Raw genomic sequence first — 26,249 nt, forward strand, 5'->3', positions numbered from 1 at the left:
ATTGTGACAAAGCAAACGTTAGCTCTCTATACCAAACTCAAGAAAAGACGCAAAGTTTAGAAAGAGAGGATGCATACAGCAGCGTATTTCTCAACCAAAGAACGGAATGTGGGATCGTCCAATAGTGACTTGTCAGAGACAAGTTGAATAAGACCTTCCTTCTCACCGCTCAGGAGCTCCCTGGTCACATTATATATTATCAGTTGATAACATATCAACATTGAATCACAACCTGAGAGAGTTGGGACACTTACTTGAAATAAGAGTTGTCGAAAATAAGAGGGTTTGAAGTCCAAGGACCTTCAAAGCCAGACCTATCCTTGTGGCATCTCCCCTGTGTTATCATAATTAATAATCATTTATCAATTTGTAGATTGGAACCCAACAACAAAGACAGTGTTTAAGCAGTTGGGAGTGATATACGGACCAGAGTGTGGGCACCAGATAAAGACACGATGTCATTGTCAGTCAAACCCATCTGCTTTGCAAAGACTTCTCTCAAGTGGTTACAACCCTTTGTAGCATCAGGAAGACGACCCTCTGGAGGTGGCTGAGGCTTGTCCTGGAAGCAAGATACGAACGTTAGTAAATACGCAATCCCCAAACATTCATTTCATCCAGTTTCGATGACTAACCTCTCTTCCAGGGTGGAACTGAATTTCAGGTCCACCAGTGACTTCAACAGCAACAACACCAGCAAGCTAAAGGACATGGTGAGTTAGATTCCAAATCATAGAGTTGAGTTAATAATCACTACTAATAGTGGCCGAGTCAGAATTTTTTTTGTACTGGATCAGAGTTATTTTTTTCAAAAACATAATTTATAATCATTAAAAACTACAAATTATAACTTTATAATTTATAATGTTTGGTAATTACTTTAGTGGGATTATATTTTTTGTGGGATCAATTTTATATTTAATGGGGTCAATCATTTTCTTCTTAAACAAAAACAAATATATTAAAAAAAGCAGTGGGGTCAGCTGCCCCTGACTACTAATATAAAGAGGTTTCTTTCTTTAAAAAAACTTGTACCTGATGGAAATCAGCAAAAGAGATGGTAGGGAACTGCACCCTGATGGGCTCCAACAACCCAAGAGCAATCTGGATACCACTGTTGGCCTCATGAGCTTGCTCATCGGTGAACCTCATTGTTCCAAAGGGACCACCAGTCTTTGTGGCAGAGTCAAATGTTCCAGCAGAGTGCCATCTATACAGTTAAAAGCCAACCCACAGACTCAGCACGACGTCATATATAAAAAACTTCAGAAACCACGCGCACGCACGATGATATATATGGTTAAGTTTTACTTACGCGAGGCGGACCATGATAGGTGCACAATGCTTCTCAGCGATCAAGCCTCTGAGCTTCCTCCTGCACTTCTCAATAGCCTTCTTGTAGTCCTCGCTCACATTTGGGTAGTTCTTCGTCATCTCTGCTAAAAATCTGAAACACTGCACATATACATGAGCTAAAGTAGTAAATTTACGCACAGATCACAGGCTACATTCATCAAAACCACCGCCTCGGGCCCAACCTCATGTCCTCCCATATAATTATAATTAAAAGTTTTATTTTTATATATTCCTATATTTTACACAATTTTCAACTGTTTTTATTGAAAGTAGATTGAAAAGGGCCCCAAAATAGTTAAAAGATTTTTTTTTTGTTTTCACCATAAAATTTATAAAATAGTTATTTATAAAGTTTCATAATTTTTTTTTTTTAATTTTGAATAAACATAAGATCGAGAAGTACTAAAAAAAGGTTGCCCTAGGTTTAAAGTACACTTGTAAATAGCAAACTAGATCAACAAACACCTCGAGAGTGAGCTAATATAACCTAATGTCCATCTCAAAACTTAAGATACTTAGCCAAGAAACACAGTGAGATCGATCCACAGAACGCAAATGAGAAGGAACAAACGATGGCTAAAGTCAGAAACAGAACGATCTACAACGTTAAAGCACATCATTCAACTCAGATCCGATCCATTAAAAGAGAAATAAAAACAACGAATCGAAAGAAAAGAGAGAGTTTCTGTTATACCTTTCTCGAGAGAGGATAAAAATCTGAGAAAGTGAGAGTAGCTGGTACGAAGTGAACACGAGTTTTTTTTTTTTTATTGGAGTCCAAATATATAGAGGGGGGCTGTTACGAGAAGGGAAGAGGAAGAGAGCATTCTATTAAACACCGTCAGATAATGGAAAACGTGTGGTTAATATTTGCGCAAACGTAATCGACGGTGACGATTCATCGCATATAATTGTTAAAAAAAAAAATATAATTAGCGTATAGTTTCTATTGGACGAAACATGCTTCGTGTGGGGTGGGCCACCTCAAAAAAGGCGAGATTTGGATTTTTGTTGCCGAGGAGTATGGGATATATTATGAACACGTTTCCATAGTGGTAGTTTCGTAATTTTCATTCGTTCCAGGTGTGAACGCGTCTCACGCATGAGTAGTTACTGACCCTTCTTCCCTGATTGGTTGGTTATAAATTGTCCGTATTTGGTTCACTCTGGGTTAGAAAAATTGGAACTGAACTAAATTTTTGTTTCTTTTTTCCTGCAGCTTTGGTCTAGATAAATTTCCTTCTAATCGATGATTTGTTTGTATAATTGTTAAGTAAGCATGGTTAGGTAACACAAGTAGAAGAACCATGATTTAGAAGGTTCTAATAGTTTTCATGTTGAAAAGAGATAGAAAAATGTAAGAATTGGATTGAGAATGCAGATTTGGTAGATGCTTTTCTGAGTTGTAACGAGTATAGATGTAAGTTAATAGACACTTCTATTTTCAGATTGGCTCTGTTTTCTTTGGTCCTTGGACAACCGTAAAGTTGACTAAGGATGGGGCTAAAGAGATCTTGGAAGGCATGTGGTCACGGTGGCTGAAGTTGAATGGATTGAATATATGGTCTTAAAACACGGTGGCCGAGTTCTTACAACAAAGATATGAAAGATGGAGGAAATTGATATATAATGGTAGATATGCTGTATTGCTATGTATAACGTACGGTATATTATATGTTACACCGATGTGAATAACATAAAGATAATATATCCGTAAATAATTCCACACGGACCAATCTAATACAAGATCAAGCTAAATCGACCATAATCAGCCTAATCGATCTACTTTCACCAAATTCCTAAAAATATCCCAAATCAACGAAAAATTTATGTGAATACCTGTCTTATGCGTGAACTATTTTTTTATAACTTACAGATTTGGTAGTCGTCTGATCATCTAATGGTGTTGTTACTTTTCACTGGATTCTCTGTCACTAATTGCACTACTTTAATCCGAGTAAAGGATGAAACCTAATAAAATGAAAGAAACTAAAAGGTGAAAGGGATCTATATTATGAATTTTTCTGCATTTCTACAACTTTAACTGCGTATATAGTTTAGCAAACTGTCTTTATCATGCAACTAGCTCGAATTTTTCTTTAAAATATTCACTATGCCCACCCATCTGTGCCGGAAAATAATATTCTAGCCGTGTAAACTAATTGGTGATTTGGTATTATAATATACAAATTGAAATTGGACCAAGTAAGTCACCATCATTTTATTGAGTATAATATCTTGAACTCTACCTCGTGTTTTGAGGATTCTTTGTAATTTTTTCGAGTAAAAGGATCCTTTGTACTTGAACTAAGTTAACGAATGAAAAATGAAGTAGGGTCTGAACAAGAAAAAGGAATAAACGTGAAAACATCCCCCTAATGAAACCGTAATGGGACAAAAAATACGAACACGTCTTAGTTTACAAATGCTGGTTCCGAATAATTAATAAGCATTCTCCGTAGAACCCATACATCTGTATAGATTATACGTTTTCCTTTCTAGATTAAATAATTTGAGCTGTCAAGATAAATTATAATTTAAACTTATCTTCTCAAATGTTGCAAGCAAATGTAGGAAGCAACTAGATCAAAGTTAAAAACACTAATATAAACTTATCTTTCACTCCGACATTGATTAAAATCTGAGATATTATTACAATCCAGTTTTTAATCAAAAGGGAACTGACTAGAGTTTTATATGCTGGACCAATACAATTACGAAGGGAGACTGAATAACTAAATCGTTACGTTTTAAGTATATATGGATTGACAAAACGTATTTGCGTTGTTGTCGTATCAACCTACCAATGGGGTTTTGTGTACGTATGTATAAGTAATTAGTTCAAGACTTAAAATCATCAAATTATTTCCATACGTTTGTTTAAGTATTGTTTTATTTTTCGGAAGTTCTTAATTCTGTAATGTTGTCAAAATTTGGTTTTATTCTTTTTCCACGATAAAAGGTTATACAAAATTTTGAAAGTTAGGTAAAGCACGGAAGACTATGTGGTAAGTGGTAATAATATATTTGGGACATCGAAGATAAAAATATGAATTATCAACGGTAAGCAACATTCTTGATTATTTAAATACAACAAAAGTATATAAAGCCATTAGAAGTTCTTAAAAGGGAGATTGAGAAGGGAATTAGAAACAGAATCAGTCTGGTGCGTAAAAGGGGAGTAAAAGGCATGGAGGAGTTGATGCATTATTGGTTTAAAACTAGAATGTAAATAGGTTTTGCATTTTGTAAAGGAGTAGAGTACAAAAGGTTTATTGCAAAAAACAGTATGCACTAATTGTAATAAGGTTTTTTTTTTAATCAATTTAACATTCATTAAAATAATAATAATAATAATAATAATAATAATAATAATAATAATAATAAAAGACCAAGGAAATCGATGATGGCTTCCGTAACGAATAGTTCGTATGGAGGATCACAACATGACAATAATACATGCTTTACTTCTTTTTAGGGTACGTGACATGCTGTAGGCATGGCCGCATGGGATCTGTCGATTTTGGTTCAGATGATTCAGATTTTTGGATTTTCGGTATTATGTTCATAAGTCTCATTCATTCAGGTTTCGCTAATTATCGATCGTGTTCAATTTTTTTTTTTTTAAGATTCAGCATGGATCGAACCGTAACTAATGTTTGAAATCGTCCAAAAATATATTTTTTCTAAAACCTGATAAATAATTTTTGGTTTGGAGTAAAAACACTCACGCCTCCTTTACATTCACTTGACATAGGTAAAAAGGTGAAAACGTGTAGTTCGATTCTGTTGAGATTATACCCAAACCTCAAAATACTAAGTTCATAAATTTCATTCGGATATTTTTGGATAGCAGCTCAGATCCATCTGGTATTTTCGATTTGGATTTAGATAGGTATTTTGGTTTGGAGTAAAAACACTCATGCTTCCTTTACATTCACTGTAGGTAAAAGGGTGAAAACGAGTAGAATAAACAACGTACAAAATGTCTTTTTTTTTTTTAAGTTACAGAATGTTTGCCAGCAAAAGAATGTCTCTTTGAAGTCGTAAAGGTCTAGAACATTACCGTATTTGTGATACTGTATTTGTTACCAAGGGAGTGGTTGACCTACCTAAGCCTTGTTGTAGACTTGTAGGTAAAAGAAATGAAATGCGATTAATCAGTCAGCTGCCATGTAACATTGATATCGTTTGCACGTGACGCTATTCGCTTTCATTATGGCTTTTAATGGGTTCCTCGTAACATAGCTAAGCCAGCTCACCAGACGAAACGCGCCGCAGTTAACCACCGTTGGAACTTGGAACCATGCAGAAAACAAAAGCATACATATGGCATGTGTGAATTCAATTTTCTTAAAATAATCATTCAAATCCATATGGTGAGAGACAACCAAAAAAAAGAAGAAGAAGAAAGGTTCGTCAACAAATAGCGCGTGGAGTTAAAAACGTGAGACCCACCTCATGACATCCTTTCATTCTATTTAAAAAAAAAGAAATCAAACGGTGGGTAATTGGCCGTCGTCGTCGTTCATATAATATCAAAATATTAATCCAAAGAAGTGAGACATTAATCAATCAAACCCAAATCCAAATCTCCATCATTCACCCGCCACGTCAGATCGACGGTGCCGGTTTCGAACCGCCGGTAGATGATACCATTAAACAAAAAAGCTGACTATTCTACGTGGCGCTAGTTAATTCGCTTCACTACCAGCCGTAAGTCATCCTCTGCTGACGTGTCTAATCTTAATTAGCCGCGTATCGTATCTACTATGCACCTCACCGTAGAGAAAAACTTTACCTTTCCTCTTAAAAATCTTCTGACGAAGCATTCCTCTGTTTTTGTCATCACTAAGCTCTCCTTTTTTCTTCTCATTTCTCTTTAAATCTTCTCTCGATCTTCTTCCGTGTTGGATTTGCCGTCTAAAGTTTCTGACTTTCCGACGAGGAAGTAAGAAAGAAGATCAAAGTAATAACAAGCGAATTGCTCTCATCTCGATGGGTTGTTTCGGAAGCAGTAAGAAATCGAGCAAACGATCTGAGAGGAACCACCACAAGGATGCTTCGAAAATCAGGAAGACCCTCGCTGGTACAAGCGATCAGACTCAACTCTGCTCAGGTACATACAAGTGTGTGATTCCGTATATAAACTGATTCCGCGTTTAGGTTTTTGTGTTCTCTTAGAGGAGACACGTGTCCAAAGTTTTGATTTTTATGTTGTTGTGGTCTGTTGATTTGATTTGGTTTAAGTTAATACTCTCTCCATGTGTTTTTGGTAGATTCCACAAAAGTTAGCCCATACCGAGATGTAAACAAGGAAGGTGGTGTTGTTGTTGGTAAGGAGGAGGATCAGTTAGCTCTCGACGTGAAGGGTTTGAATTTAGACGACCAACCCACAGGGAAGAAAGCGCAGACCTTTACATTCGAGGAGCTTAAGGTTGCAACAGGGAACTTTAGGTCGGATTGTTTTCTCGGTGAAGGTGGTTTTGGTAAAGTTTTCAAGGGAAATTTAGAGAAACTCGATCAGGTAAAGTCTTATCTTTGAAAACAAGTTGTGTGTGATTGCGTTTGAAGAGTATGGTGAAACATTCTTTGTGGATAGGTTGTTGCAATCAAGCAACTTGACCGTAATGGTGCTCAAGGAATCAGGGAGTTTGCGGTTGAGGTGTTGACGCTTAGTCTTGCTGACCATCCCAATCTCGTGAAGCTTATTGGGTTTTGCGCTGAGGGTGATCAGAGACTGTTGGTCTACGAGTACATGCCGCTAGGATCTCTCGAAGATCATCTACATGGTATGTGTTCCAAAACTCAACTTCGTTACTGCTCCCCCTGTGTTGTTGTGTTCATTCATTCAACGATCCTTACTGTTTTGCAGATCTTCCTTTTGGTAAAAAGCCACTTGATTGGAACACTCGGATGAAGATAGCAGCTGGTGCAGCAAGAGGGCTAGAGTATCTGCATGATAGAATGAAACCCCCTGTGATCTACCGTGATCTCAAAGGCTCGAACATCTTGCTCGGTGAAGACTATCAGCCAAAGCTGTCAGACTTTGGGTTGGCTAAAGTTGGACCAAGCGGGGATAACACCCATGTCTCCACTAGGGTTATGGGAACTTACGGATACTGTGCTCCCGACTATGCTATGACGGGTCAGCTCACGTTTAAATCCGATATCTACAGTTTTGGTGTAGTCCTTCTTGAGCTTATCACCGGAAGGAAAGCGATTGACAGTACAAAAGATCGTAAAGATCAAAACTTGGTCGGATGGGTATGTTCCTCTCTCTCTCTCTCAATGATCGTTGCAGAGACAACAACACTCATTTTGTTTTTTTTTTCTTACAGGCACGACCGTTGTTCAAAGACAGGAGGAACTTCCCGAAAATGGTTGACCCGTTGCTTCAGGGACAGTACCCTGTCAGAGGACTGTACCAAGCGCTTGCAATTGCAGCAATGTGCGTTCAAGAGCAGCCGAACATGAGGCCTGTTGTATCCGACGTGGTCTTGGCCCTCAACTTTTTAGCCGCTTCTAAATACGATCCGAATAGTCCTAGCAGCAGCAGCAGGAGAAGGAACACTTCTTTTCACAGAGATGGAGATGATGAAGAGAAAAGACCAGACTTACTCAAGGAAACAGAATCTGAAGTGTCTTCATAGGGAAGAAGAGAGTGGTGGAAAAAAATCAAATCTAGGTTTTTTTTTTGCTTCACCAGGAAAATTGGTGGATATATATTATAAAAAACCAAATCAGTGACATTTTTAACATCTATTCGTGGATGTACATCTTGACTCAGCCTCTGTTGTATGTAGCATGCTTCTTTTTCTGTAACAGACCATTTTGTTTTTGGGACATATATACATATATTGAAGAATAAACAAACATCTTTGTGTATATATATGTATATTCAGATTTGGCTACGATGATGGTCCTGATTCTTTTCACAGAGATATAGATGACAAGAAAGATCAGAACTCCTCGAGGAAACAGAATCTGGAGGATCTCATAGGAAGAAAGTGGTAAAAAGTAAAAAAAAAAGGGTGGGTATATATAAACCAATACAGTCACATTTTAACTTCTCTTGTGGACGTAGAACAACAACAAACCATTTTGTTTCGAGACAAATTAAACAAAAAAACCCAAACATTTTCTTTTTTGTAACTTAACCCAAACATTTTTGTGTATATAAATATATACAATGTTCTGAACTTCTGATTAAACCATGATGATGGTGTTGATGATTATCAATGCCGGCTCAGTTATAAAGGTCCAATTTTCCAATTTTTTTATTAAATATGTTTTTGAAAGAACATTTTTCAGAACAAAAGTAAATATAGAAATAATCTAAATATTCTTATTTTATATGATTTATATCTAAATTAATAGCATTCTACACAATAGGATATTAAAAATTTATGCTAAAATAGTGTGTTTTTAATTATTAAACCTTCTCCTATAAACCATGAGCCGGCTCTGATGATGATGCAACTTACTTTGGCATCACGTGATGCAAGTTTTCCCGCGCCAAAGCCGTTAAGAAGAAACCGTTATATAACGAACCTTATCGGATAAAGGCTTCACAAATCTCTTTCTCTCTGCTTTCGCGTTCCTCTGTTTCCTCTCGATAGTGCCGACGATTCCTGGAAGAAAAAGCTTCGAGAAAAGACAACAATGGCAACGGAAAGATCCTTCTCGCAGCTCCCGATCTCCTCTTCTCACGGCGGCAGGAGGATGATGAACACCAGGAGAGGAGTTTTCCCGGTGTCGGAGTACTGGATCCACGCGATTCCCGTGATCATCTTCCTCTGTTTCTTCACACTCTGGTTCTTCTCCCACTCAGGTTTAGTTCCTTTTTTCCCCACGGATTCCATCAATCTTTCTCGAGAACAGTAGGTCAAGAACGTTTATCTGATTGATGGTGATTTTGACAGTGAGCTTGGACGAGAACAGTGGAGAGATAATTTCAGTGCGTCTCCTCGAGAAAAAATCCATGGCGGCAGTGAGAAACGAGTCTCACGTGAGTTTGGCGGTTCTTGCTTCCTCCGCGGTGTCACCAGTCGTCTCTGCCAACGTTACTCTCGCCGCTCATCGCAACGAAACGCAACCTCGCAATGCAACCGACACGCGTGAGCTTCGTAAACGGGAAGAGATAAAGGCGAAAGGGAAGGAGAAGAAGAAGAAAGGTAGAAAAGAGAAGATGGAGAAAGATGTCAACAAGTCCAAATCGGTGAAGAAGGCAAAGAAGTCACTCGTCGGTTAACACTTTCACTTGCGTCTTGCTGTTCTTGCTACTTTGATTCTTGAGTTTGTTGTGATGATGATGATGATCTTCTAGAAGTCTGTTTTAGGGTTGTTAATACTGTTTGTTGTAGCTTAAGCTGTTTCCACGGCGGATACTACTCTGTTTTTTTCCTTCTTAAATCAGTTTTTTTTTGTTACCTCACTTGTTAAAATGAGCTTAACCAGATAGAAAAGGTCTTCAGAATATTACTGCAATTGCTAAAACGTATGTTCTCACATTCACCACTTTCACATTAAACTAAATCTAAATTCAATAAAATTTGGATATATGTTATTTGGCAACAAGACTGGTGCGATGTAGGATCGAAATAGTATATGCGTATCAATGCCTCGTATGGTCAGGGTAGTTAAATTGCACAGAGAAAGGAAAAATCAATCAAAGCTTCAATATTTACTGAGTGTACAGGCCCATTACAAACATAATTACGGGCCCAATAAGGTGAGGGTAGTTAACGTTCTCTCTCTACTCGCGAAAACCGAGAGCTCCACGTCATCGATCCGTCTATTATTTTAACGAAGCAAGAGCCGTCGGATCAAATAATCGACGGATATAATGGAAAGCACGCGGATCGTCTCGAAATATATTATACAGATTATTCACCGGTCATGTAACATCGTCAAATCTCATTTTGCTGTAAATCTCCATCTCCGATCAATTTAAACAGGTATCGTCTTCTTCTAGAGTAAATCGTCGATTTCGATTGTTAGATTAGGCTTTTTTTTTTTATTATTCGTTTTCAATTGAGCCAGGTCACTGACAAATATCTTCTATTTTTGTACCTTTCAGATCTAACAGAAACGATGTCGGGAAGAGGAAAGGGAGGAAAGGGACTGGGAAAGGGAGGAGCTAAGAGGCACAGGAAAGTGCTGAGGGATAACATCCAAGGCATCACCAAGCCCGCGATCCGTCGTCTCGCCCGCAGAGGTGGCGTCAAGCGTATCAGCGGCCTGATCTACGAGGAGACCAGAGGAGTTCTCAAGATCTTCCTCGAGAACGTCATCCGCGACGCCGTCACCTACACCGAGCACGCGCGCAGGAAGACTGTTACTGCTATGGATGTGGTCTATGCTCTCAAGAGGCAAGGACGCACTCTCTACGGGTTCGGCGGTTAATCAACGAGTGGTTGGGGGATTAGGGTTGTTAAATTGTAGCTAAATCTTTAGCAATCTTGTGCTGTTAAGTTCTCAATTGAAAGTGGTGATGTCTTTGTTACTTTGGTCGTGTAATATGAATCCAAACTCGAAGTTTAACTTTCATACTCTGTCCGTGCCATATATTACTGTGATTCATGTTCATTGATAATACATTGACTTCGAAGCGTTGCGAAGGATACTACTATCTTTGATCTGTGTTTATTTCGTTACTGCTCTAGGATTCAAGGTGTTGGGTGATGTATAATTAACAATCTCGTAACCTCCAAGTAAAAGTGTCAAGGTGTCTATGATCTGAGTTCCTTACCGAAAATCAAATTTCACCCATCAAGGCTCAAGCTTATTCCAAAGAATAGCCAAATTGTGTTCTACTAGTAAAAACACACAACTCAGATTTAATGATGAGGTTGTTGAATTTTGAAACATTCATCTTTTGCATTTCGGGCCGTGTTGGAACACACATGTGTCCATGATGAGCCCATTCCGTTGATTTTCAGTAAGCTTTTCTTAAGTGTAGCTAAGGGAATTACAGTTTGGGCTCTGAATATTTGCTTTAGTGAAGCAATAATATTGCGACGAAGATGGGCCGGTGAGCCTTGCCACGTCGACTAAATGGGACTAGAGCTCTGCTATGCCGTTTCTACACGTGGGGCGATATTGTTGGTTAAAGAAAAATAAGAAGGGGCTTTTCAAATTGGAAAGAAATATAGTGTTTGACCAAAACAAATATCTCGTCAGCAAGAGATTATCTTCCTTATTTGCTAAGTTGAATTTGAATGACAAAATACAACTGTTAGATAAAATAAATCTCTCTATATAGAAGTGTATATTTATATATTGGCTATATATGGAAGCATAATCTATCATATCTTACAAATGGCTTTTACAAAGAGGAGAAGTCTCAACTTGAGTAAAAACATTCAATGTACTGTGAATAGAAGATTAATATTTTCCCAAATTTTGCTAAAGAATGTATGTTGACTAAGTGGACTCTAAAATAACATTACCATATAGGGACAAAAAAATTCAGTTTAAATTGCTCGCATGGCTTCCGGTCTCGGATGGTCCGAAAGGGAGGTTTTGTCTTGTCTGATTTATTCTCTACCTTCTGAGATAAGGTTATTTCGTTCTTCCTCTATAGAACATGTTATTACAAATCTTAGTGCTCTCTAGGGGTTTTGTTCATTTTCGATATTCTGAATGGTTGATCTTTCTGTAGAATCGTTAATATGATTGTTCAGTTCATGAAAAGGTTTTGATCGGGGTCGATATGTATCGCTTTAGATGCATCATTCAGTTTCTAGTGTTTATGGTGGTTCTTTGTTTTGAGTATGATTGAATTGTATGGCTTTTGATCACTCAGTTCTACTGTTTTATGGTTCATGTCGTTAAGCATGTTCAATCCATGAATGAGGTTTTCATTAGGGTTTGAAATGTATGGATGGGATGTATTAGTATTCTACTCTATATAGTTCTGTGTTTTTTTTAACTGTGGGATCAAAAATTAAGGTTTGAAATATATGGCTTTAGATGCATTAATGTCTACATGTTAATATGGTTCATGTCATTAAGAATGTTAATTCCTTAGATGTATGGCTTAAGCTGCATTCAATTTCTACCGTTTATATGCTTCATGCCATTCACAATGTTAAATCCATGTAAGGGTTTTGATTAGGGTTGAAAAAAATGTATGGCTTCTTTGATTCATCTGCTTACGTTCTTTTGTTAATGCCTCATTATCTTTAATCCTTCGTTTCAGGTCAATCAACCATTTGCAATCTCTCAGCCCTGATCAAATTATAATATTTGCAAAATGTCAAGTTTCTCTAGTGTACGTATACTGCCTCTTATCATTCATCATATCCCTTCTATAAGTTTCAGTATTGTCAATGTAACTTTCTACAGTTTACACTCTTTGTCATTCTTTTAACTAATGTTTTAACTCGCAATGATATTCTCAGTCGACGTCATCACTCAGCGGTTCTACTTCGAGTGCGCCAGACGGTTCAGGGAGAACGTTTACTCCTACTTTCACTGGTCAGTTTGGGTCAGTGACTCCGCTTTACAACCCTGATGGTGAGTAGATTTTTTCTCCAGCGTTCTCTCTTTCAAAGCTCTCATTCTTCTGAACGTATGCATTTTGGTTTGTTTTCAATTTGTATAGGATCTATTAAGGGCATTTATGATCTTCAAGGAAACTTCTATGTTCATGGTGGATCGAGAAACTCAGGTCTAAATGGATGTTCTTTTCTGCTAGATTCTATAATAGCTTTAGTAATTCTACTCTTTCCACCATTGGTTAATTGTTTTTTTACTGTGACAGTTTTGGGAGCTTCTCCAACTTTGGTGAATGCCACCAGCTCTCGAGCACCACCACCGAGCTCTATGGGGAATATGGCTGGCGGAGTCTCAATGAGCAGGTCTTTGAACTCCGGCAGAGGTGTCCTGAGTCAAGGGATCCTTCAACAGCAAGGTACTCCATAGATCTTATATCCTTTTTTTTTTGTTTATGTCTATAGTTAATCATGTGTATATGTATGCTCACAGGACCTCCACAGGTTTATTCTATGCCTGGAAGTTCCTATCCTACTGCTGGAGGACATCCCCAAGCTCATGTTCAAGCTCTGAGTAGCCTAAGCTCTGTGAGCTCTATGAATGATATGAAGTCCAACTACACTTCTCCATCGCAATTGGGTAAGTAATTAATATATAAACCCTTTGGTTCTCTATAATTAAATATTAACTTCCACTCTTTTTTGGCATAATATTTAGAGCTTATTTTTTGTGATCATATCCCTACTGAATTATTGTTAATCATCTTCGTGATCCAATATGGTGCTACCCTTTTGAATCCTCATAATGTTCCTAGTACCATAATGTACCTGTTTTTAATTTTCTGACATGTTCAAGGTGGCTGCATACAGTTTATTTGTTGTTTTTATAAAGAGATAACCGATTAAGAAGATTAATTTGTTGTATACAGGTAGTAATGCTGATTATCATCAAATGAATTTGCATCATAAAGAAGTAATGATGCAATCTCAACAGTCATCTGTGAGTTTTTTAGCTTGTCAATAAAGGTTATTTGTTTTCCTTACATTGAAGGTTTATCCTCCATAATTAACGTGGCTACTTGTAGATGGGAAGGCATGGTGGGGTTTACTTTGGTGGTGCGCCTATGTCACACTATCCTCCACAATTACAACATGCTCAAGCTGTGAGCAGTAGTGTCTCCTCTCAGGTGTAATATATATCCTAATTTTTTTTTTCTGAAAGCAGGCTGGAATCATTTTAAGTTCTTACTTATAATTGAACCAACGTTCTTGTTCTTTCTGTTGGTTTCAGACTGGTGCATTAAGATCTGTGAATGCAGCAACGGGTTATGACCAGCCCCTCCAGCACCATCAGAACACGTCCCAGTATCGCGGGCAGAAGCTGCCAGCTATTGGACAACCCATCAGAGACGTGGGATCACAACCAACGCAAGAGGCGGCGACACAGTCAGCTCCTGACCCTTTTAGCATGCTAGGTTTGCTTAGTGTGCTAAACAAGACCAATCCTGACGTGACTACTTTGGCACTTGGGATGGACTTGCAAACACTGGGGTTAGACATGACCTCGAAAGAAGATCTTTTCAAGACTTTCGCCTCGCCTTGGGCTAATGAACCCCTTAAAGATGTTCCTGATGAGTTCACTCTACCGCAGTGTTACAACGCAGAACAACATCCACCTCCACATGTAAGTCACTCTCTCATAAGTAACATCATTCACGTATCATTAGCTAACATATATATATATATATGTATATATTTTTTTTTTTTTTTGTGTGGATGCAGCAATGGATGTTTAGAAAGCTTAAGCTGGACACATTGATGTACATATTCTATAGGTAACATATCTTTTTGGAACTGTGTTAGTTTTTGATGCCCTCACTTGTCATAAGAACCATAACGATATTTTTTGTTTCTTCTCATGCAGCATGCCGAAAGATGAGGCGCAGCTATACGCAGCAGATGAACTGTAATGCCCTTTTCTTCTCCATGATATTGCAATACATTGAAGGATAAAGCTGCATAACTTTTTTTCTTTCTTCTTTTGCAGTTACAACAGGAACTGGTTCTACCACAAAGAACACAAGTGTTGGTACTTTCGAATTGGGGAACCTATCGTGAAAACAGATGCGTATGAAAAAGGATCATATATGTGTTTTGATCCAGAGGAATTTGAGTCCGTTCAAAAGGTGATTGATAACATTACATCCAAGTTCTTCTGCTCATTGGTTGTGTTTTTTTCTTTTTCTTTTCATTTTGGCATCTAATGAACACCTTAAAACCATCTTGTTGCAGGATAATGTAGTTATTTACTATGAGATGGTGGAAAAGAGGACGTTTATACATCAATACCGAATGTAGATGATCTGTTATTAAGTATCTATGATGTAATGTTCCATCTGTTAGGAGTGTTCATAGATCAGGAATCAGTTTCCAGTATGTACTTTTCCAAACTTTGCTTTTTGTTGGTGATCATATGTAGCTGAAACTTCTTTAAGCTATATATTCAATGAACGCATATCTATCTAGTAACTTTTTTCGTACTTTTTTCGTTTGGTGATCATTTGCTGCTGAAACTTCTTCAAGGTAGATTAAATGAATGCATATCTCTTCCCCGTTAGCTTTTTGGTTCATTTATCATCTAGTCACTTTGTTTTGGTGACCATATGTAGCTGAAACTTCTTCAAGCTATAATGAATGCATATATCTCTTCCCATTAGCTTTTTTGCTCATTTTATCACCTACTAACGTTATATATTAAATATGTGTTTCATTGACGTTATTCTCTTATTTTCTGGTGTAATCATTATTTGATTTCTCTGGTTCAAAGCATCTCAGGCAACTCTCAACGCCAATTGTTCCTCTTTGATCAACAGTATATGGTACTTCAAGCTCTTGCAGTGTATATAAATGCAAGGGTGGACTGAGTATCGTCAAAGTCAGATTGAGTATACATTTTCTTATAAGCCCTGTTCGTTTCATAGACGCCACATCCAGCGGCAGCGGCGAACAAATGTATGGTGAACGAGACAAAAATAACAGTAACTTGACGCAGCGGCAATCGCTAATGGATTTCCAAAGACATAAGTAATGAAAAGCCAATGCCGCTGATAATTTCCGAGTCCGTTTTATCCTCCGTTTGTTGCCGCAGCGACTGCAAAATCAGTCAGCCGTGCTTCATCTGTGTTGTGTGTTGTTGTCGTTAAACCTTTAATTTTTTTACGTTACCGCTGCTTTCTGGGGTGGCGAAACGAACAGGGCTATACTTGTTTTGGAGAAAGTTACTGTTGATAGAGGATCTTCTAATGTTTCTTGCATTGACGGCTGTAATCTTGTGCTGTATAATCCAGTAACACATGGACCCTAATGTCGTAGTCACTATGTTTGCCCCCAATAGAAGTCACCCAAATGGCTAATCATTTTTCTTCTTCAGCAACAACAACAAACAAGAGAGCAAAAAAGGTAACAGGGATGAGAACACAGGCAAGCCACGTGATATTGTTTATCACAGCCATCATCTATTTCTTGGTCTTTCTCTCTGTTACCACCACTGATGTCTGAACCACCAGGTCCACCCACAACTGCTAAGGAGATGAAGAGTGCGATCAGTTCAAAGACGATATGAATCGTTGATGCAATATTATTTGAAGCTATGTTCACACATGAATTGCAATCAAGAACATATATATTTCTATGTTAGGATTCAGATTTTTGAATGTGACATTTAGAAGATGATTCTTCAAAGCAAGAAAGCGCATAATTCTTGGCTCATTTTTAGTGTGATAGTTATGTTTATATTTGTAGCATTTTACTCTTTATTACACAGTAAATAATTAATATGGAGAAAACCTTTATAAAAGAGTACTGTTGGAATTGTATCATTTGATTAAACAAGAAAAAAAAAACAAAAAGAAAAGAAGAATAAGAAAAATGTGAAAGGAGCAACAAGTCAATGGAGTTGGTGAAAGCTTTTCTTTGGTTCATACGGTTTGCGGGATAAATGCGGTTTTGGTAAAAAAAATAGTGCTGAAAAAAGTAGTACGATTTTGATATAAAAATAATAATGTAAACATATGCTAATATAATTAAAACTAATCTTTTATTTAGTGATACTGTAATAATATTTTTATTTATTTTTATAAGTTTAAATATTAAAGTTTATTTCAGATAAAAATAAAAATTTAATATTTGAATAGAAATTTTAATATCATTTAGCATAAATGAGATGCAACAAATATATTTAAGATAGTTTTTTATTGGTTGATTTCTTCTACAAATTTAATTAGCAACTGTTTTTGTTAATTAAGATTTGTATTTTATTTTTAAAATATTTTTACTAATTCATATAACTTTCCTGATTTTATTATTATGTTTATTTAGTATTAGCATATATGTATATATTTATATATAACTGCAAAATATATTTTATACTATATATTTACTTACATATATGTATATAAAAACTATTGAAAACCGCACGTATATGTCGAAACACACCAAATAAGGATTTTTCAGAAAAAAAAAAACACATACCAAATAAGGTGTGGAATTACTGTTGATTGCGTTTTCTTCTTTTCCTTCGTTAAATTGACCTATACAATTATATTTATTATTTTATTGTAACAGAAAAATGAAAAACGCACCGCGCACATACAGGGCACATACATTTTCACTGATTGGTAACTTAGATATGGGGTCCACCACAACAGTTACAAACCCGTCCCGCATGTATGAAAAACGCGTCTCCCACTATGAAATGGTGAAGATCGAGAGTGTTCGGTTTCCACTATAAATATGTGTGTGTAATGTTGTGTAAAAATATCCTTAAGATCAATATAAGAAATGTAGACAATAAAGAGTTCTCTCTTCTCTCTACTAGAATACACAAGTGAGAGTAAAGAGAGTGTGTCCTTGTGTATGACAAAACACAAAGTACAAGAACAAAGAATGAACAAGTACAAAAACAGAGTGTCATCTGAGAACAAGAACAAGTGAGGGAGATGGCCATGGCTGAGAGTAAAGGCCAAGCAAAATCACAACAAGTACAAACTTAATACCTGAAACAATCACACATGATGATCCCTGTGTCTTTTATAGTGTTCATCATCTTCAAGATCTTTTACTTCATATACTCATTTACATCCCATATTGAAAGAAACAAAGGAGTCAGGCTTAATATTTACAAAATGCATCTAATTTCTCCATCCATTGATGTTCTCCACACTACATGCATGTTTTGATGGCTTCATGTATATGCCTGAGTTATTCTAGCAATGACATGATAACCAACATGATATTGAACATAAGAAGAGACTGAGGAGCAATGGTTTATATTAATACAGGGATGCATCGAATTGAATTTTTATAACATTAATAAATTTCGCATGCTATGTCACCAACTCATTCAAAAGCTGCAACGTACGAGTTTCTTTAATACTACTGTACTAGAAAAACTAGCATTAAAATTTGAAAACATCCGATTTCAGAAGTCTTCGACCCATATGTATTGGTATAGTGGAGTCCAGCACAACCACAAGTAATAAATTGATCCGGTGCAATAAATGTAATGTTATTTGAAAAATATAAGACAGTTTAGTTTTATATAAAAGTGACAACTGATCTTTGAAGCTTATTACGAGTAAAAAAGGCCTGCAAGTAGGCACAATTAATTCATTCCAACCACTTAAGTACGTCGGCTATTACATTATTCGATCGTATGCATAAGGTCCTACACTTCTCCATTATCAGCCGTCACTATTCGTTTATTTACGTAGCCTATAGTCTATTTAACAACTCTGAAAACTTCAGTCACGTATGAATTTCATAATAAATATATAAATAGCTAATACAATTTATCTTTTTTTTGTAAACTTAATATAATTTTATCTTGCAAAATGAAAACTATGTTTTTAGTTGCTCTTTCCTCTGCATCGAAAAGTATTTATAATTAGGGCATGTTTCTTATTCGGATGTATTTTATTAGGCTTAATATATCATAGTATGTGTAAAGGAAATGTTAAAGCCCTGATTCTATTGTCAAAGATAATTGGGAAAACCATTAGCTTAAATTTTTGTGAAGTTAGTTGAGAAAGATATGGGACCAGAGACGGGTGTTGAAATCAAATGAAAATTGAACGTGTTCACACTTCACACCAAACGAGCTTTCTCAATATATACCCTTTTCCCTGTAAATTTACAGTTATTTTCGAATGCTGACACAAAATTATAACAGCCCTCAAGCAGAGATTAAGACAGAATTCACAATCTTGAACACCAGAGATTTTTTTATATACAAATTCCACAATGATGTTCATGTACAGTTTTTACATAGTTATATTTAAATGAAAAATCTTTGAGTTCCTATATAAATCTTGTTTAAGACGAGTAAAAACACATCACAAAAAGTTAACATATATATAAAGACATTGACAATATATAGTGTCATTACTGTAACAACTAAAGTTTTAAAAGATTCAACTACTAAAGTTGGAGGGAGTAGAATGAATATGTAGCAGCAAGTGTCACTACGTACTTAGACCAAAAAAAGTGTCACTACGTACAATGGTACAAGGGATAATTTAAAATAAATAAATAAAAATAAACTAAATGTTACATCATAAATTTTTTACACTACATATGATGGCTTCTTATTATATAACTATTCACCAAGGAGCACAATAAACAACTTATTACACTGATTTTTTTTTTTAGAAGTATGAGACAAACCTATATCCCAGTTTCTCTGTCAATTCATATTTTCTTTCCCATCCAATTAAAAAAAAATCGTAATCAAACATAATTCAAATAATTCTAAAATATGAAAAGAAAAAAAGGAAAGTAAAAAGATAATAGTCACCTTTTGGGGGGGGGGGGGGGGGGGGATTTACGTTTTGAAATAATTGTATGTATTTTAATTATTACAAGAAAACATGTCACATAGCTTCCTCGCGGATCTTGAAAGTGTCATGATCATCTTCTTCACGAATCCAACCATACTTCTCAAGAAAAGGATTCACAATAGATTTTGGAGGGTACTGATCAATGCAATGGTTCCAAACATTCCCTAAAGATTCTCCAACGTTAAGATCTCTCACAACCTCCCAAACGCAACTATTGCACTTGAAACCTGCCCCAAAGCTTATCATGAACACTCTATCTCCTCTTCTCAGCCTCTTCTTCGCTTCCATATACCCCAAAACATACCACAAGCTACTCGCTGACGTGTTCCCAAACCGATGTAGCGTCATCCTAGCCGGTTCAAGATCGTATTCGGACAAGTCAAGGCTGTAACCTATTGCGTCTATAACCGCTTTACCTCCCGTGTGAATACAGAAATGGTCAATACCGGTCTTGAAGTTAATCCCTGCCTTTGGAGCTGCCTGAGCCACTGCCGTGGAGCCTTTGCTAGGGTTTCCACGAAGCTTCTTGAGAAGAAGACTTAACACGAACCTAAAGAGCTCTGTCACGGGAAGAATCTTGGGAGTGATGACTTTGAGGTTGTCTACGAAAGCACGAGTCGCTGCTTTTGGAAGAGTCTTGTCTAAGTGGATACCGACACGGCCTAGCTCGTCTTCTTTTTGGACACAAGCGTTGTATGAATCCTCTCTGGCTCCATGGTGGGTCCGTACCAAACACTTGAGCTTAAACATGGCTCTTCCGCTCAGACAACGCTTGTTAGTCAATAGAACGGCGCAGCCACCGGAGCGGAACAAGCAGTTGGCCAAGATCATAGACCGGTTGTTTCCATTGTACCAGTTCTGACTAAGTGACTCAGAGGTTACAACAAGAGCAAGCTTGTTCTTGTACGTTTTGAAGATGTTTTTAACGATGTCTACGGAGATAACACTAGCGCTACATCCCATGGCCGTCAAGTTGAATACCTACAAATAGCACTAAATCAATTTTTTATTCAAAGAATACTACATACAAGATTTTTTTTTAAATAGTCATTAAAGGATAAAAATAAATATAATTTATATACTCCCTCTGTTTTTTAAAGATGCATTTTCTAGGATTTTCACACTTATTAAGAAAGCATATTAAAACTTAGTTATTAATGCATAATTTTTTGTAATTTTATATTTTCTATATTTTTAAACCAATAGGATTTCAAGAAATGCAATTAATGTTTTTGAAACACACAATTTTTCATTATTAGTTGACAAAATATGCTTTGAAAACATGAAAAATACATCTTTTTGAAACAAATTTTTTTTCTAGAATATACATCTTTAAAAAACAGAGGGAGTATTTGATATAGATTTGGTTAGTAGAATTTAGGATTTAGTATTTAAGAATATGATTAAGGTTTAGGATTAAAGATAATTTAGTGTTTTATTGATTAGTAATAATTGGTATTTAAGAGATTTGACCTACTTTTATGTCTTCTCTCATTTTGTAGTGGTTAATGATTCTTGCAGATAACGAAGGTGTTGAGTTGAGCATCGCAACGTTGACTACGAGCACATCAATATCGCTAGGTGAGAGTTTGTTTCTCTCGAGGAGTTTCTTTATTGTGTCTATGTAAAACTCTTCCATCTCCGAGAGCGCATCTTGTTGAGTAGGACACTCTTCACGGCCTTCAAAGAAGAGCCTTGGTGCGTAGGTTTGCTCTCCGATTCCTGAACTAACGATGGCTTTGAGGAGGAACTTGTACTCGTTGAGTCGCATGTGTTTGTTCCGAAGGATGATCTCACCGCTGAATTGAGTACTCACCATACGATCATCTGAAGGTTTGTGACATTGGTAGTCCAAGATGTAGCAGTTTTGATCTCTCTTGGAGTCTATTCGTTTCCAGATCTTGAAGATGAGGTAAGAAATAAGAAGAGAAGAGAGGACACATAGAAGATCCATTATTCCTCTAAAAAAAGTTTGGGTTTAAGAAGAAGTGATGATGATGTCTATTTAAAACTGCATGAAGATGTTGCTAAGATTGTTGTGGGATTATATAAGAGGACAAAGAAACAGAAAAAGACAGCTCTCTTTTCTGACAACTCATCATGTCCGAAAGTCAATACCATTGGTAAAAAATATCGGTGGGAGTTAATTTTAATTTGGAAAATTTACTGACAAGCACAGAGTTACGGTAAGAAAATTGATAACAATAAGGTGGCACATTGATGCGGACGTACAAAGTGGACGAAGACTTCGCCTGTCTTGTCCACTTAAGTATTTATTACATCTCATACGTAGTAGTCTGAAAGTGTTGTAGACAAAGGCACCAACAAGTATATACTATATGTAGAAAAATATGCGAACCCTCACGCTGTGGAGAAGCGTGTTGTATCACATAGTGGACTTAATGAATCCTTGAAGATCAAATCAGTCAGCGTATTTGTCTGGCCGTCAGGCTACACAACAAATCAAGATTAAAGAGTCCACAACTCAAACAGTTTACATGTGTGATGTTGTATTGCTAGCTACTAGAAAACGCTCCATATTACACTCGTGATCATAGTACTGGAACCGGTTCTGTATATAACCGGATGAAAAAATGGTTTAGGTTTCCAAAATTTTAAAGAACTATTACACAAAACATGTTTCTAGATTGTATTTTTTTATTAAAATTAACTTAAAATGTTTATAATCTTCTAAATTTCATATCCGACCATGTAATTAATATTATGAAATCGTTACAATGATGTAAATATTAAAATCACTGCCTAAGTTAAAAACAGCATATGGACTAATATAAGACTTAGTTTTAATCATAAAAAAATACAAGCACGATTTTATTGTTAGAATCTTGAAAATACGCATACATACAGATATATTCCTCCGTTTTATTTTAATTGTCATTTTAAAATTATACACACATATTAATAAAACATATAATTTTATATATTTTTAAGATAAAAACACAGTTACCTATACAGCTAACCATATTTTAATCAATAAAAAAATAGACAGAAGAATCTTATTAATAATTTTTGCACTGAAATTCGAAAACGATATTTATTTTGAAATATATTTTTTTTATTAGAACGACAACTAATCTCAAACGAAGAAAGTACAAATCAAGAGAAAGACTTAGTCTGACTATTTATTGAATCCGAATACATGAGGAGGTGATTGGTACGTTGTGACTTTTCAAGCCATTGTATCTAGTTTTTCTTTTGAAACACAGCCGTCGTATCTAATTAATAATGTAATTAGTTGTTTCTCGAGATTCATGAATGCTCTATAGGAGTCATAAGCTTTTAGCATGATTGCATCGGTTGACGTGAGCTATTTAACAGAAGTTTGGACTGGAAAATTAAGTATTATTGGTTTGGGTAACAAATGATATTTATTTGATACATATTCTATTGATCAGGTTGTAGATGAAAGAGCAATAAATAGATTTGGGTGAGCTGTGAGTATGAAGAAGGTTTAGGAAAATCACGAACTTTTTGGATACAAAGTGAGAGTGTTGTGATAAGCGCATCTCAACCTCCACCAACCTGATCACGTCGACTCTTCTTTTACTACAAAGCCATCGTCCAACGCTTACTCACACCATCTGCATGTAGCTACGCGCGTCCTTCTTTTGTTTCTTTAAATAATTTATTAATCAATTCACATTAAAGCCCTATCCACTTTTAATCATGCAGTTACGTAGGGAAGGTTTTTGGTAATTTGATAGGGACAAAGTTAGTCGATTTGTAATCCCAATAGCTAGTTGACTCCACAGAAGAATACTTTTGATTGATTTTATGCTTTCTTTTTATTGGGGATGATTCCTATAAATTGAGAGATTTTAAGAAGTTTCAAATATTTGATAGAAATTAACCATGATACATTTAAGAAGAATATGAATATAAGTGCTATACATTTCATTCTAACTGAGGATATAATTACAAAACTTAAAAGTAACCGAGTTTTTTTTTTGAATTACAATGAGGTTTAATAACAGTATACAGTGAATACAACTAATAAGCAATTTAGCAACCAGCGACCAAGAGATATCCACCAAACAAACTCCTTTTACTTTTCTTTTTTCTTAAGCTTCATCCCATTCAAATCCGTACAACTAACACACAGCCCACGCACAACGACACAATTATCAAGGACGCCACCCAAGTGCTCTCCTATTTAGATTTCCCTAGAGTTTCAACATCAAATTTAAAACTATTAGCGAGTCAAAAGTTTTTTTGTCTCTCTTTAGATTTTCAATTTCTTTTCGACCAGCTCGGATTCGAACCGAGACGTTCTAGCATCGTGCCTTGATAATGATTAATTTGAGGGCAAAACTCGATACAGCGAAGTCAAAAAGTTCAAGTCCTAGACTCAGGAAAATTAACATTTCTACATTGTTGGAGGCAGATAATCGATACGTAGATCAAAAACGTAGGCTGTTAACATATGTCTAGTCTGGACTCATTTCTAATGGATATTCTGTATAATTAAAAAAAACAATTTAGCAACTAATTATAAAACAATTTAACAAACAATAATGATGAATCTAAAACTTGTACAAAAATTTTACAAACCAATGACCCTTTTTAATTGTTCAAACCAATTATTAGCATATATAGACACATTAGATTGGCGTTGTCAAAGGCGATCACGGGTTTATTTTTGTGAGAGCATTAAAAGTAGTCTAGTTGGAGGTTCATTACTAATAATGAAGAAGTTAATGTTTGCCGGTGTTTTTAGTTTGCTGGTCATTGAATCATCTCATTCTCATTTAGTATAAGTTTGATTTTTCTTGTGGTTATCCAAATAAATTAAAAACGTCAATTCGATTCATATTAAGAAATGGACATATGAAACCTCTTATATTCACAAATATTTTAGGCAATTTACTGAATTTATTGAATCACATGCCTCTTTCAGTGTCTTATTGCTAGTTTTTCCTTATAATGTTTGTCAAAAAATAAATGAGTGATCACCCATGAATAACTGAAGTTTAAATTGTTGTGGTGGAAAAAATGAATTGCTAAACAAGTCATTTCACATTTTTCCTTCGAGTTTCTATTTAAAACTATGCACTATCATGTAAAATCTATGCTAGAAGCCCTGTTAAAAAACGCGCCGCAGAGGACCGGAGAATCGGAAAAACACCAGAAAACCGTTACTCAGCCATCAAGTGTGACAAATTGAAAAAAATTCCGTGAAAAAAATCAGATCTCAAAAGAATTTTGAGTTATTACTCGTTTGGGTATATGAATCAATTAATATGCATAGGATCTATGAAATTTGCATGAAAACAACAAAAAAGGAGAAAATTGATCTTAAATCCGTCAAAATCAAATAACTGTAGTGCTTGAAATTATAAGAAACCTAATATTGTAAATAGAAAGACGACCTGGAAATAACGAAACTACTCCTCATTTAACTTAAACATTTTTTAAAAGGTCTAAATGCCATTCCTGCAAATCAAACACGGGTTATTATGCAGTAATAGATCATCACAACCGAAACACTATATGATCCTTGATGTATTTCTTAACGAATGTAAATATATGGCCATATATGCATTCTATATTATTCAGTTCAGCACTTCAACTTCTATACTAAAATCAAAGAGACATCCAAGGAATACTCACAGAAACATCGCAACTAAAATCAGATTCTGATGGGCAGTAATTAAATGACAGTGAGATAATGTTATTATGCAGGCAAATATATATATTTTTTTGGTCGAAACAAATATATGGACAAAGAAGACGTATAAACTGTGCTTTCTCTAAAGATAGTATACATAACTGAAAAACGTATGGTTACAGCAGATACATGGAACAAACTGGTATACCTCCCTTGTTTGCATACGGGTACTAATATAAATAATCGCTGTGGACTTTTTTTTTTGTTTTGAACTGACTAATCTTTTGTAGACTTATTCAACGTAACTATTCCACTTCCAAACCACAATTCTTTTCTTTTTCTAAGAGTGTGTAACTGCGGTGTCGAATGATTGACATTTTTAGCAACGAGCTATAAAAGATTGTCGGTCAACTATCATCATTTATATTTTACATATTAATTTTGATTTTGTCCGCTTTGCGTTACTTTGTTATTGGGGAATACATAGTTTAGCTTAAAATGATAAACGTCACAAAGTCAAAAGTATTTGTCTTTTCTAACAGTACAACAACACATTTGGAGATTGTTTTTTGCAGGGCTGGCCCAAATAATTTGAAGGCCTAAATCAAAATTTATACTTGTGGCCCTCATAAAAAAAGGTTGTGTGTTTTCACCATTTTATTAATTTTCTTTTATAATAATAAATTAATAATCTTAGATCACTTTCATATTGATCAATATGTTTTCACATAACAACTTTCATATTTATTTGTTGGATCAGATTGTTGTATTTGTATTTATGTAATAATTTGTTTACAATCTAAGTAAATAAATAAGTTTCAGTTGTTAAAAAAAACAACGGTCAAAAGTCTAAAAGTTAAAGCTTAA

The 26,249-nt window shown here is 35.7% G+C and overlaps 5 protein-coding genes and 1 non-coding gene across 9 annotated transcripts; 3 read left to right on the forward strand and 3 right to left on the reverse strand.

Annotated features, from left to right (window-relative positions):
• Window positions 1-41: 41 nt before the first annotated feature.
• Window positions 42-2,188, reverse strand: LOC108820821 (L-ascorbate peroxidase 1, cytosolic-like). Of its 4 annotated transcripts, none has more exons than XM_056997098.1 (8): window positions 2,051-2,160; window positions 1,844-1,954; window positions 1,316-1,455; window positions 1,036-1,210; window positions 636-701; window positions 428-562; window positions 255-334; window positions 42-180 (listed from the first exon to the last, which is right to left on the reverse strand). In XM_056997098.1, the coding sequence occupies exons 3-8, from the start codon at window positions 1,432-1,434 to the stop codon at window positions 57-59; spliced, it is 699 nt and encodes a 232-aa protein (XP_056853078.1). In that variant the 5' UTR covers window positions 1,435-1,455; window positions 1,844-1,954; window positions 2,051-2,160; the 3' UTR covers window positions 42-56. The 4 variants fall into 4 exon arrangements, with proteins under 4 accessions (XP_056853078.1, XP_056853077.1, XP_056853076.1 ...); XM_056997097.1 differs by having other exon boundaries at window positions 1,822-1,954; XM_056997096.1 differs by lacking the exon at window positions 1,844-1,954 and having other exon boundaries at window positions 2,051-2,188.
• Window positions 2,189-6,205: 4,017 nt separating this feature from the next.
• On the forward strand, window positions 6,206-9,625 carry LOC108818747 (probable serine/threonine-protein kinase PBL5). The gene is made up of 7 exons (XM_018591676.2): window positions 6,206-6,475; window positions 6,636-6,883; window positions 6,959-7,148; window positions 7,232-7,623; window positions 7,698-7,999; window positions 9,078-9,190; window positions 9,282-9,625. Exons 1-7 carry the CDS (start codon window positions 6,355-6,357, stop codon window positions 9,608-9,610), a joined length of 1,695 nt encoding a protein of 564 aa, XP_018447178.2. The 5' UTR covers window positions 6,206-6,354; the 3' UTR covers window positions 9,611-9,625.
• Window positions 9,626-10,208: 583 nt separating this feature from the next.
• LOC108822266 (histone H4) lies at window positions 10,209-10,908 on the forward strand. The gene is made up of 2 exons (XM_018595298.2): window positions 10,209-10,316; window positions 10,439-10,908. The coding sequence occupies exon 2, from the start codon at window positions 10,453-10,455 to the stop codon at window positions 10,762-10,764; it is 312 nt and encodes a 103-aa protein (XP_018450800.1). The 5' UTR covers window positions 10,209-10,316; window positions 10,439-10,452; the 3' UTR covers window positions 10,765-10,908.
• Window positions 10,909-12,616: 1,708 nt separating this feature from the next.
• LOC108819652 (probable NOT transcription complex subunit VIP2) lies at window positions 12,617-15,373 on the forward strand. Its single transcript, XM_056997100.1, has 12 exons — window positions 12,617-12,694; window positions 12,765-12,879; window positions 12,968-13,033; window positions 13,127-13,280; window positions 13,325-13,468; window positions 13,791-13,857; window positions 13,943-14,044; window positions 14,149-14,541; window positions 14,640-14,692; window positions 14,782-14,823; window positions 14,905-15,043; window positions 15,150-15,373. Exons 1-12 carry the CDS (start codon window positions 12,617-12,619, stop codon window positions 15,213-15,215), a joined length of 1,419 nt encoding a protein of 472 aa, XP_056853080.1. The 3' UTR covers window positions 15,216-15,373.
• On the reverse strand, window positions 12,799-12,876 carry LOC130502325 (small nucleolar RNA snoR35). Its single transcript, XR_008940221.1, has one exon. It is a non-coding gene; the product is annotated as a small nucleolar RNA snoR35 (small nucleolar RNA).
• Window positions 15,374-19,416: 4,043 nt separating the features above from the next.
• On the reverse strand, window positions 19,417-21,758 carry LOC108819314 (3-ketoacyl-CoA synthase 3). The gene is made up of 2 exons (XM_056997094.1): window positions 21,231-21,758; window positions 19,417-20,734 (listed from the first exon to the last, which is right to left on the reverse strand). The coding sequence occupies exons 1-2, from the start codon at window positions 21,705-21,707 to the stop codon at window positions 19,787-19,789; spliced, it is 1,425 nt and encodes a 474-aa protein (XP_056853074.1). The 5' UTR covers window positions 21,708-21,758; the 3' UTR covers window positions 19,417-19,786.
• Between the last annotated feature and the right edge of the window lie 4,491 nt (window positions 21,759-26,249).

This window comes from Raphanus sativus, unplaced genomic scaffold (genome assembly GCF_000801105.2).
Source record: "Raphanus sativus cultivar WK10039 unplaced genomic scaffold, ASM80110v3 Scaffold0508, whole genome shotgun sequence".
Lineage (NCBI taxonomy): Eukaryota > Viridiplantae > Streptophyta > Magnoliopsida > Brassicales > Brassicaceae > Raphanus > Raphanus sativus.